The sequence below is a fragment of the Sesamum indicum genome, linkage group LG3 (genome assembly GCF_000512975.1).
Source record: "Sesamum indicum cultivar Zhongzhi No. 13 linkage group LG3, S_indicum_v1.0, whole genome shotgun sequence".
Lineage (NCBI taxonomy): Eukaryota > Viridiplantae > Streptophyta > Magnoliopsida > Lamiales > Pedaliaceae > Sesamum > Sesamum indicum.
Genome location: NC_026147.1, coordinates 16,147,096 through 16,160,380, shown reverse-complemented (window position 1 = coordinate 16,160,380; position 13,285 = coordinate 16,147,096). Strand labels below are relative to the sequence as shown.

Below are 13,285 nucleotides of genomic sequence, written 5' to 3'. Positions count from 1 at the left end.
AGCTTCCAAGCAACAATTAATGTGGTTAAGTCTAACCTGGCATTCTAATTTGAGTAGAAATGCCCGTCTATTCTTCTCTAGTTAGGTTTCTTCTTGTTTGTTACATCTACCAGATCATTGGTTGGTTTCTACGTTGAAGAGACATTTCATTTCAATTAATATCTTTGGAGGGACCTACTCAAAGATGCCATGCTTCATCCACATACCAAACATGCCACTAACTAGAAGTGGCACACTCACATACTACATCTAATTTCTGCACTACAATCACTGTGATGGAAGCACAGATTAAATCTGATTACCTTATCCAAGGAATTCAAGTAATCCACTGCCCTTTCTCTGTTAACCATGAAGGTGTGCTCGTCCATTTCGATGTTTGGCGAGCCCCTATTTATACAGCGGAAAATACAGTCAGCGAAAAGATAAATAAACAGAACTTTGTTTAGAGAGAACTTCTGCAAAGTTTGCAAATGGGGAGAACACTCCTACGTACTTTCCCCACCAAAGATCATGCTCAGTGGTCTCATCTCTTACGACACGTTTGTCCTTTGGAGAACGCCCAGTCTTCGCCCCTGAAAGGGTTGCCAATGCACCGCTAGATGTAATGAAAGACCCTTTTTCGTACTTTATGGCCTGCTCATAAAGCTCTGCATTGATCACCAAATAATCAAACAACAAGATTAGAAAAGGACATGGGACAGTGTTTTATGTCATTGACCAATTATGTTTAGTAAGATGTTCTAAAATATACAGAAGTAGCAGAATACATTCATTTTACATAAAGTAATTTTGACTATTTAAGATGATTGTATATGCTTTTTCAAAACGGGCCTCCTCGATTTAGCAATCAAGGGAAAAGACAATTTCTGAAATGAAATTTAAGAGGCCTAACAATCTCATCTATTGTAATACAGCCGTGGCTGGAGATATTGAGCTATCTCCACAGCATGTGCCTTTATTAATAGTAAAGTGAACATAAATGAATTAGATTAATTTAAGAAGATTTTTTATTATCAAAAATAATTAAAACAGCTTGTTTTACATTAAAAAAAGAAAAAAAGTGTACCATTTACAAACAAAAGATAATTGAGCATGCAATATTACCGGCAGGTGAGAGGTTGTAGAGGATATGAGTGAACTTCAAAGAACTGTCACTGACACTAATGGTGGGGGTGATTTCGTGGCTGACGTGCGATACTCGAGGGGTCTCCGACTGCCTCGCCGGGTCCCCTTTCACCACCTTAGGTCCAGTCTCTCTTGTCAAGGATGCCAGTGAAGCACTGGTGGGGAAAGGTTACCAAACAATTCAATTAAATGAAAGAAAATGAATCTTCAAACGGTCTACACAATAATTAATGGTCCTAAGTCTCTCCAAAACATAGGGGACGCTGACAGCTTTAGTTATTTAGTTTTAAACTGAATCAGTCTTATTAAAATCCAATTCCCTGCGTAAAAAATTTATTATAACAGTAGAAATGTCTAAGGGGCACGAATTAGCAAGTTACATGTTGTATTGGCCTCTTGCCTCTCTCTACTAAATTTTCTCTCTTTTTTCCATCGGGTGAAGAAAAAAAACACACTTAAATTGCTGTGTTTTAAAAAATATAAGGAATAAATTGTTATTTTTTTTATATAATAATTTACTCGTTTGTATTATATTTTTAATATCAACGAGTTCCTTGCGATCTCCCTTTTTCCATATCCATTTTCAATCAGTTTGTGCATCTAACTTTTTTTTAATTTAATATTTTATAAATGTAGAGCACAGATCAAGTACCCATACCAGTAATAATCATTTACAAGCTATCAATAATTAGTCCATGGGAATTCGCCTACAGTAGACTGCAATTACGCAAGCAGAATTTACTTTAATTACAAATACATAGAAAATAACTTTTTATTTTAGATAAACATAAAGAATATGAAATCTACTTTCTTTTCTTTTTTTTTTTAAACCATATGATTTTGTCTTAACACGTCAAACAGTTGGATCGCATAAATAAATGTACGTTATCACAATGTTGCGTGATAAATACTATTTAATGTTTCCATGTCTATTACGTATAAGAATTTCTTGGAAATTACCGTGTAAAGCTAGGTATAAATGGAAAAATTCTACCTCGGACCCCAAACAGGAATTAATTATATCACATAACAAATATATTACTTGTATTGTGATTGATTTCATGTGATCAAACGTCATTCGAACTATAATTTTTAGTATAAATTTTTTCCGTATAAATGCTACGTCCCTAAAACTTGCAAGGAAAAGTCTGAAACCACCAGCATGAATAGTCTCTAAAGGTTAAAATTTTCAGACAATTTAAAATTTCGGAACCAAATTGGTAAATTTTCAGCGTGTTATAAAATCATCGTCGTGATGACGATGATTTATGAGATATACAATCAACACTTTTATCCAACCAAAATAAATAAATAAACAACGCCGTGGAATTAGTTTTACCTGATGGACTGAAGTTGCTGCTTGCTGCGTTCGTCCTCAGAGAACGCCGCAAAGGGGCCTTTCATCCCATCGATGGGAGTGGTCGGCGCCGACTTCTTCATCTGCAGAGAATGGAGCTCGTCAATCGTCTGAGCCTTCACCGGCGGCGTACTGTCGTCGTGACAAACACCCTCCGCTCTTTTATTCGTCTGAATCTTCGCCAACCCGTTCCGCCCTACTCCGCCGGCGCTGGGAGCCGTGGGCACGCGTCCGTTCCCGTTAGCCGCCATTTCTTCTCCCTGCCATTCCGACGGCAACACAACACAAAAAAACATAACATCAATCATCACCAAAAGCTCTACGAAATTAGATTCCTGCACCTTAAAATCAAAATCACATTCGAACTAAGAGCTTAAACTCCTACAGAAATTATTAACACCTGCAGAGCAAACCGGAAAGACAAAAAAAAAGAAAAACCGGAGAGAGAATCTCACCAGAAATTGGTGGAAACTGCGAGAAAACTAGAAATAAAACTAACTGAAAAGAGAAATGAAGAAAAATGAAACGACCATCAAAGTGGAGTGAGAATTGAGGAAATGAAGAAGAAGGTGATGAAGGGAGAATGGCGCAAGCTCCAATTTATAGTGTGCCGCGGCCATCCTTAACCACGGTTTAACCAGGAATGAGCTAACCGTGGTTAGACTCTTATCCTATGTGGTCAGTGGTCACCCTCATGCATCGAAATACGGAAAATACCCCAATCTCGTGATTTTTTTTTTATTTTTATTTTTTCATATTCAAAGAAAGGAAAATTATTAGCATGAATGAATTGAAAGTTGCACGTATGGAATCAATGAGTACCAATAATTATATAATTAAGTATGAGATAAAATTAGATCGAAAGTGTTATTATTATTATTATTTATTTGGATAAATTATAATGAGCTCTTATGATATTTGTCATAATTATAAATGTCTTTTTATTGTTTAAAACAAAATTAATACCTTATGATATTTGATGAAATTATGTAGTCATCTGATTGAGGTTTGAAATCGTCAATTTTCCTTTTACCGTAGTTTTTAAATAAAAAAAGTAAAACAATGTGGATTTAAAAAATTATCAGTTATGTTAGTAAAATAATTATAAAATAAAATAAAATTATAATTTATAATTCACATGGATATTTTGGATCAGTTCACCACAAAAAATTGAATAAAAACCTCACGAAAACATGTTAGATAACCGTTAAAATCAAAGGGGTATTGATAATTTTTTAAATAAAAAAGGGTATTTATAATTATGTCAAATATCATGATAAATTGTTATGATTTATCATGAGACCTTAACAAGATACACCATGAAATAAAATAAAATAAAAAAGAGGAAAAATAAGATATGAAAATAAAATTCCTAATAATATAAAGATGAAGCTAAAAAGACTTAAAAAGAAAAAAAAATAGATAATAGTTTAATAGAAGAGATAGATGTAATAAATATTAATTTTTTTATATTTTAAAAATTAAATTACTAATTTGACACCACTATATAAATCATATAAAAAAATTAAATATGTCATTTAGTCATAAAATAGGTATATTAATTTAATTATAATCTAAATTATATTTGAAAAAATTATTTATGTGAAAGTAATTTTGATTCTATTAAAAATATATGGTTACATGTGGTGAATTTTTAATATAAAATAAATTTTAACATAAATTTTGCTGTTAATATTTATTCTAAATTTATTCTTTTGTTTTTGCGTAGTGTTCTAAAATTATGATTTCACATATATGCTTGTATATAATGAAAAATATACCTAGCTACACTATTGTTTATTACAACTTAAAAAGATCGGATCAAAATAATTCGTGATGCCTTAGGCTAGCGATTAAAATTGATGTCCCGTAAAAAAGTTTAAGGTCATAAGTTCGAGTTCCGCCTGAAGTGTGGAATATTTGTCTTACTTTATGTGAGATTATTGTGATTTGTTTCATTGTTCTTACTTACACGGATGTATTGATCGAATATTGATATATTTCTCAATTTATTAACATATTGATGTAATCCTGTTATTATCTTTTTAAAAAAAAGAATATGCTACAACAAGCTCCCATGAAGAAATATCCCCTTATTGCGTTAAAAATTATAAATATTTTATGAAATTAATGATTGTCTAATAAATACTTCTTTGTGGCAGCTCATTATATTAAATATTTGTTCAATAATTATTAATTCTAGAAGAGTATTTATAATTTTTTAATAATAATAAAATATTTATAATTATAATAAATTTAAAAAATGATCATAATTTATCTAAAAATTAAAAAGAAAAATGAATCGTACAAAAATTGGAAGGAAGTATTTGTGAATTGTGAGTCCCACTGAAAAGCTGGCAAAAGGGAAACGTCGTCAAAATGCCACAAATATGGGGGTGCCCACTTCCCAATACACATAAGGCTTTGTTTGGACGTGCTAATTATGTAGGAGCTTTCGCATCCCAACAAATCTAATAAACTTAGGGTTGTTCGGTTCACCAGAAAGGAAAAAAGGGAGGAGAAGTGAAAAGGTGATCAGAGAAAAAGAATAATAATTTTTTTTAAGTTGTTTAGTATAATTTAAATGAGTAAACTTTAAATATTTTTTTTATCTGATACGAGAAAAATAAATTCAAAAGAATAAATTATTTTTTGTAATTTTGTTGGTTAACCCCTTTTTTTTTATTTCATACAAGATAAACAAGTTACTATTATATTAAAACAATCTTTAGTATATAAAAATTTTATTAATAAAAATATTTATCAAAATTAGTATTGTTCATTTATTCTAAATTATTCAATTTAAATAAAATATAAATACTACACGGATGCCCTCAAATAAAGAAATTAAATTCAAACATTAGCATTTTTATTTTTTATTTAGTTTTCTTTTTGACCTTATACGTTAATTATTCTACCCAATTTTGAACGAAAATAAAATTAAACTATGTATATCCAATTTTAGTTCTCATCATTCTATTTTTTCTAACCAAATACTAAACTTATTCTTATACACTCATTTTTACTTTCAATTTTAATTACACTTCTTCCCCTAAGATTTGTTGTAATTATATATAAATCCCCTGTAGTTTGAAAAATTATATCTAGCATCCCTGAGATTTTGCTTTCGTTTAATAAATAAATCCTTACATTAGTTAAAATTCATCAAATTTGTTGATATTAACAAAAAAAAACTCGAAAAAAAATTATATTTACCCCAAATTGACTTATTACTGACTTATAGTAAGTCAAATAAATATTTTTTATAACTAAATTATCCTCATATATTTTCACGCGTTAATGCATGTGATGAGGTATATTTTCACCATTGTAAGAGTAGTTTAGTTCAAAAAAAATTGTTTGACCTGCAATAAGTTATTAATAAGTCAATTGAAGATAAATATCAATTTTCATTTGATTTTTTTTGTTAATATCAACAAATTCAATGAATTCTGACTAACGTGGAGACTTATTTGTTAGATGAAAACAAACCTCAAATGTGTTAAATTTAAATTTTCAAATCACATAATATTTACGTGTAATTACACCATACATTAAGAAAAAAAAAGTATAATTATCTCTTTCTTTTATACACTCACTTTTCACTTTAAGGCAACCAACTCTTAATTCGTAAATTCCCTTATCTACGTACCCAAATTCGTGCTAAGAATACTTTGTAAGAGATTTTGAATCCGATTCGCGCAACAAATCAGAACTCCCCGTCGGATAGTTGTAATGGCAACTGAACTAGAAAATAAGGGGATGCTTGTTTTTACTTTTTCTCTATTCGAAAAAATCAGACAAGAATATTTTAAATGCTTCTTTATATCTTCAAGAAACATGTAATAAATGTATTTTAACTTATTTTTATGTATCTTACTCTAAACACACATACACACACTTATCTTTACCTTTAAAAAACTCAAACAACCTTAAAAATAAAAAATAACGATTTTGTCCTAAAAAATACCATCAGCTGCTGCGATGTAATCATTTTCAGTGGAATTTTCTATTGGAACGTGGTTTAAACGGTAAGATGTCAAAATTGTGTAGTTTGTATAGAAAAGTGCAATAAAAAAGAGAATAAATGAAAAAGTTTAGATAGCAAAATATATTTGATCTTAGTTGATATATCGATTATAAATAAAAATTATTATTAAAAACAAACGAAATAATTAGTATTAAAATAAATAAAGATCGGTAAATGAAATGGAATTCAAACGGCCTCAGCTAGTGATCAAACACTTATTAATATAGATGCATGCATTTATCAATTATTTAAGACTAGCATACCCTTTTTTTTTTTTGGTTTTTTAATTTGATAAATACAGTGACGAAATATATTAAATATTTGTTTTTAGAAAAATAATATATTGAATCCATTTATTGATTTACTTGATAAAACTTTATTTACATTAATATAAAAAGAAAAAATACTTTCATTTATAAACGGCGATTTATAATACCGCTCCACTAAAAGAGTTTGGTAAAAGACTATTTCTCGTACACCTTTGAAAAAGAAATCTGAATTTTTACATTATTGAATTTTGAGCCGAATTAATTTAAAATATTCGAAAATAAATTTTGTTGTGGGATTCAGAGGAGTCGTACTTGGTTGTGTTAATATGTCCCATCACATGTAGAAATTATTTAGAACTCAATTTGTTTGAGAAAAGAATTATTTAGTATTTATTGTTTCAAATACGTCTCTTCTAATGTCTTACCAAATTATCATCTCATTTTTAAAAACTTAAACTGTTACGGATGAGAACTATTTTAATTAGACAACAATAAAAAATGAATGAAAATTTAACAAAAATTAACAAAATTAACTCTCTATTAGACATATGTTAAAGTAAGAAAAATATCTATAATTTTATAAATAATAAAAAATATTTATAATTATATTAAAATTTAAGAATGTAAACAATTTAATTTGGTATGGAATTGACAAATTCAATTCAAACCTTACCTACAGCCATAACGTGGGCCCTAAGCTGGCTGAATGGCATGCAGCTGCAGGCGTCACCTATCGTCGGCGTCAACACTTTCATGATAACGTCCACATCGACCGCTTAAAGTTCGAGCCGATCGTCACCGATCCGGCGCCACGTCATGCCGCCGCTCCCGAAAACCATACTAGCTTTAAGCGTCTTTATCTTTCCCAAAAAGTAAAGCGCGACTTTTCTGACCTCACCATCAAAATTTTTATTTCCGCTTTTAACGCGTGGGTCCACTCGCCTCTCTTCGGTCATTGGTCGTGGTATTTTCCCTTCTACGTCGCCTTGCTTTTCTGGTTTTTGATTTATTCACTCACAGAAATTAAAAGTCCAAATTTTTGGTAGGAAATTAAGAAAGGTCCATTCCCATGATCCGACGTGCTTTCAAGGTTAAAGCCAAAAACGTGGTTCCAAAATATCAAATAAGCATTGGTGCTGGTATTGATTACAAACGAAAATACGTGCAGTTTATAAATTTTGAAATTTATGTTGTTTTATATATTTTCTCAAGAACAAATTCGACAACTCTACTTAAATAGATAATGTCCCGTATTATAAAATATCGATCGTGTCACAAATAACGATAGAGTAGTTTATTAATAATTTCTAGAAAAATAAATTAGAGCAAGGTAAAAGTCCAGCATAGTGTTTGGTTTCATTTTTAGATTGACCAAAATATGAACAATTTTTGACTTGATTTGTTTTGGAAGTTTTGATGGTGTTTTAAAACAGTGCCCCATTTGTTTTTTGTCAAAATAAGTCTACACTAATTATAGGCACTACAACTAAAAAAATTATATATATACTCATATATACATATAAAAAAAACATGATTTGACAATGAACAGTAGTTTTTGTCTCCTACTAAACAACATCAAACATACCATACTTATTTTATATTATCTCAAAAAATAAATCCAAACATACACACTATCTCTAACACATACTTATTTATCTCTGTTTTTCCCTCTCTATCTCCACAGAACACACCAAAACAAGTTAAAAATGAAACCAAACATAATACAGATATTTTCATTCAAAAATCACAATCGATTATTTTTAGGGGGAAAAAAACTAAAATTTAAACTTTAAATCGCATTGCCATCAAAATAAATGACGTGAACCTGATACGTTTGACATTTAAGAACACCTATAGATCCTAGTTGTAGTCTATTATTAATGGTATACATTATTAGTGGGAGATGTAATTTTTTGAATTCCTTTTCTTTATAATTTTTTTTAATAAAAACGATAATTACATTATTAATTTGAAGAAATCAATGAGTACATTAATACAATTCTCATCAACGACCATAACAATCAAACTAGAAACAATAATAAAACAATAAATTATAATAATTACATAAAGTGAAATAATTTTTGTGAGCTCAAACTCATGTCTGTATAGTTATTATGAGTGACTCTTTTTTTAAGTGAAATCGGAGGATTATTACTATAACTCGATTACAATCATAAATATTAGATATTTATATTTAATCACTACTTCTAATTATAACAAATTATATAAAAATTGTCAATATTAGATAAAATATTTATATTGAACAACTAACGATAACTCAATGTGTGAATTGACTTGAGTGTAGGATCAAAATTGAAAATAAATCAACTTATGAAACAAAAAATGTAATTTATCGAATCGAGTGCCACTCCACCACCTGGCAAATCCAGCATATTTGTTTTTAGGCCATCATTTTGCCTTCGAAATCGGGATAGTCTACCACCAAACCACGACCTACAAATCTCATTTCAAATTTCAACTCAAAGCCCCAGACAGATTGTTGTTTGAAAATGAAAGACATTGAAATTACCTGTATGATTTATACTAATATAAATAAATAAATAAAACTTACAACCTATGAGATGTGACATTATAATATTAATTATACTCTTAAATATTTATATTAATATAATTAATTATCTAATTTAAATAACTTATGTCATTTTTTAATGATAATAATACACCATTATATTTATCATTTACTTTCACTTAGCTTAATCACTTAATCTGCTTTTAATCATATATTAAATTTTGATTTTAAAAGTTATGCTATATCTATCTAATTATATAATAGAGTAAATAATTTCGATTAAATAGTCCAATAATAATATTCTTTTCCTGTGAAAAACAGATTACGACTTGGGGTCGCGATTGCCTGTCGTTGGATCTCTGCCAGAGGGTTTATTTTATTAATTTGTATTGATAATTCAACATATCTAAATATAATAATTTGTATTGATAATTTTGTCATTACAATGTTGAGTCACATCAAGAACATTAAGTTGGAGATTGATATAAAATATATTGTTTTTCAAATGGAGGTTTTAATTTTCTGAAAATCAAAGCTATCTTAAGATAAAGTCAATAAGTTCCTAACATAGCAGACTTATTCCAAGTCTAAGGTGTCATAAATGCTTGCATTATTTTGTGGATATATAGATGTTAAAAAATCAAATCCATGCAATAATTCATATTTATAGATGTCTACATTTTTGCTTCCATCTTATACTATTATATAGAAAATATTAATTAATTAATATCATTAAATAATTTTTGAATTACAAATTTGGATAAAAATGAGATATTTGCATACAGAGTTGATAGGATTCGAACTCATAACAATATTAATGGTTAGGCCAAAATATTCTTGCACGTTGATCGGGACGAACCGAATTCTATGGAAAGTTGTGTGGTCAACTCTCTAAGTTGATGCCAATGAGTTCTTGCTCTAACGATAAAGTTGGTATGTTATAATCAAATTGTTGTGGCTTTGTGTTTTATAAATGCGAGTATATATTTAATTTTACATTGCCAAAAAATGCGATATTTAATTATGCTAGTTATCATGATTAAAAATAAATAGTCGCAACAAATAGTCATTGGTCATGGTCATGTAATGGTTATTGACCATGGTATCTGCGAGAGTGGCTAAAACATTTGTTATGACAAATATTCATAACCATGTCAAATAACTTTTTCTTGATGGAAAACTTATGTTTTTGCATTGATTTTATTTAACCGTGGTCAATAAAAATTATTTATCACGATTTTTAGTTCATATCTATTAAAATTGTAGCTAATAATTATTTTTTTTAGTGTTAAAATAGTTTCATATTTCATTATTTTCTTTAAAATATTTTTTTATTTAAATTATCTATGCATTTAATCAATTTTGAATTTAAATATATTGAATAATGTAATATATTATATTTCACATATAAAAAGAAGCTTCTCTTTTATTAATGTAATGATTATACTTATAATCTTTGATTTGCCAATGTGAATATATACAACAATTAGAATAAAATCCACTAAAAAAAAATTGAGTTTTTGCTACATTATAAATGACCACGGTTTAAGAATTTTGGTAAATTAATACTATTAATCACAGTTAAATAAAACCAAAATAAAATTTTAAATTTTTACCATGATTAATCAATATTCGCTATGATTTTTAGCCATATCCAAAACATTTGCCGTAGTTTTGACTATGGTTAATATTTTGGCCACACATACAGAAATAACGGTTAATGGCCGTTGTGAAGCCGTGATTGATTTGTATTTACCACGATTTTTTTCTTTTGACTATAATAATTAACCGTAGCGTAAAATCATATTTTTTTTTAGTAATCCGACATATATAAGTAAAAGATATTAATCTAAACTATCAGTTGGAGTTGATGAAATTGAGGTACTATGACTTGTGTTACCCTATCAATACATGAGTTAGAATAGTTTAATAGTAATTGATGATCGATCATAATAGTAGTCATCGAGAATTAAATTAAGACATTTGATACTAATAATTGAGTATGTTAATTGTTAATAATTAAAATTTACCGTATAATTGTAATTAATTTACTGTTAAAAAGAACAGCCACCTATTGGAGATAAATTTGTGTGAAAGTGTTGGTGTCTGACTTCCACGTTTTTTCAATGGCTTATAATAAGTGATTATTAATTTGTTGTTGAAAATAAAATAAAAAATGTGTTTTTGTTTCATAGTTTCTATTTTTAAATTGAATAAATTAAGTTTATTTATATCAAAAGTTATAAGCAGCCTTCCACCAACTTCTGCAATTTATTTGTATAATTATAAATATTAAGTTTTTTTTCCAAACACTCCAATTCCAACTTTTATTTCTTTTACTTTTAATCTTAATTTTCAAATACTCCCAACTTTTACTACTGCTTACGGGGTGTCTGCAAGGATTTAAAATAAGTGTTTATTGCTGATATTGAGCTGAAAATAATATTTTTTTTTTTACAAATTCTACTTTTTTGAACTGGTTAAATTAAGTCGATTTAAGTCTAAAATTAGAAACAACTCTGTACTAACTTCAACAACTTAGAGGTAAAATCATAAAAATATTAAATTATTTTTATTTGTTTAGTCCTTTAATTATGCATGCTATTAATTTTAGTCTTTTAAGTTTACGCATTTTAATTTTAGTCTTGTAATTTTAAAAAATGCGTGATTTCATATGATCCATTTTTTGACAATTTTACTCCTGCACAACTTTTAAAAGAGCAAATTTAGTCTATCTCCATTCTTTTTGCATCTCATAACTAAATTAGGGATTTGGAATATCCGATAGCAAGGTGAAAAATATAAAGTATGAATTTATGGGGGCTTAGTTTTATTTCAAAAACATGCCGAGCCTTTTAAAAGCATTAGGATGGGTTATTAAGTTTTATTATCGATTGGGCAAAAATATCATAAATAAGGCTAAAAGAATTTACGCAAAATTACTAAATAAAAAATTAAATATTGTCAAAATTAAAAAAATAAAATGAATTCGAATCAAAATTATGGAACCAAAATTTTCTTTTATTCCCTTAATTTACAACTTTTGATCCAACTTACTTACACTACAAAAATAAAAGCTTAAACTATTATTCTGCAACAACATAATGAAACTGCAACAAGCGTTGTTCCCTAATTTCTCGAATAGCGGGAACCCACTGCTTAAAGTCATATTCAATGACATTAAAGGCCCACTTTTCGATTTATGCGGAGCAGAAAGGCAGGTTTTATCTAAGAAGCTTCGAACGGCTTTCATACTGACTTGGGGGTTTCGGGTCCGATTATTTTATAAGTGGGTAAATACAATTGTATCTGAACAAATTTGAAGTCATGAGTTTGAGTTTTATTGAACGTGCTGATACTTATTTTATTTTATATAAATTATTGTAATTTGTTGTTTACTGTTCTTATTATATTAGTGAATTAATTGAATCGATGTAATACTAAAAAAAATATATCGAATTTGAAGGGAAAAAAAAGAAGAAGAAGAAAAATGCAATGAAGTTTATGGCATAATCGTCGTGGCCTTCCCCTTAAGATACGATGGATTCGAATAAATAAAAAGTTGACACTTACCTTTGTGGAATTGTCGGAATATTTTGTCATTATTTAAAAGATTATAAAATACTTTCTGATTTTAATGTCTATCTAGTAACGAGCTTATTTTGATAGATTTTTCTTTAATTTGTATGATAAATTGTCCAAAATGCTCTTTTAAATTATAAATTATAATTTTTTAAAATCTTTTTGTGAACTAATATTTTTTATAAATTATTTATTTTACCTATCCTTAAATTCTTTTACATATTTACAAATATATATAGTTTTTTAAAAATTCAGTAAGGGTAAAATAGTAACATCTACTTTACTGTTTATGGACTATATAATTATTTTTTATTTAAAAAAATATTTATAATTTTTTAAATAATAAAAATATATTTATAATTATGTCAAATTTTAGGGAAGACAGTTATAAT

The 13,285-nt window shown here is 28.2% G+C and overlaps 1 protein-coding gene across 1 annotated transcript in view; it reads right to left on the bottom strand.

The window, feature by feature from the left end:
• LOC105158557 (phosphoenolpyruvate carboxykinase (ATP)-like) overlaps positions 1 to 3,089 on the bottom strand; it is a 6,826-nt gene extending 3,737 nt beyond the window's left edge. Inside the window, exons 1-5 of the mRNA XM_011075342.2 lie at positions 2,938 to 3,089; positions 2,465 to 2,742; positions 1,105 to 1,280; positions 494 to 647; positions 303 to 387 (exon numbers count right to left, since the gene is read on the bottom strand). Coding sequence (XP_011073644.1) covers positions 303 to 387; positions 494 to 647; positions 1,105 to 1,280; positions 2,465 to 2,733 — 684 coding nt within the window. The 5' untranslated portion in view covers positions 2,734 to 2,742; positions 2,938 to 3,089. The remainder of the gene's footprint in view (positions 1 to 302; positions 388 to 493; positions 648 to 1,104; positions 1,281 to 2,464; positions 2,743 to 2,937) is intronic.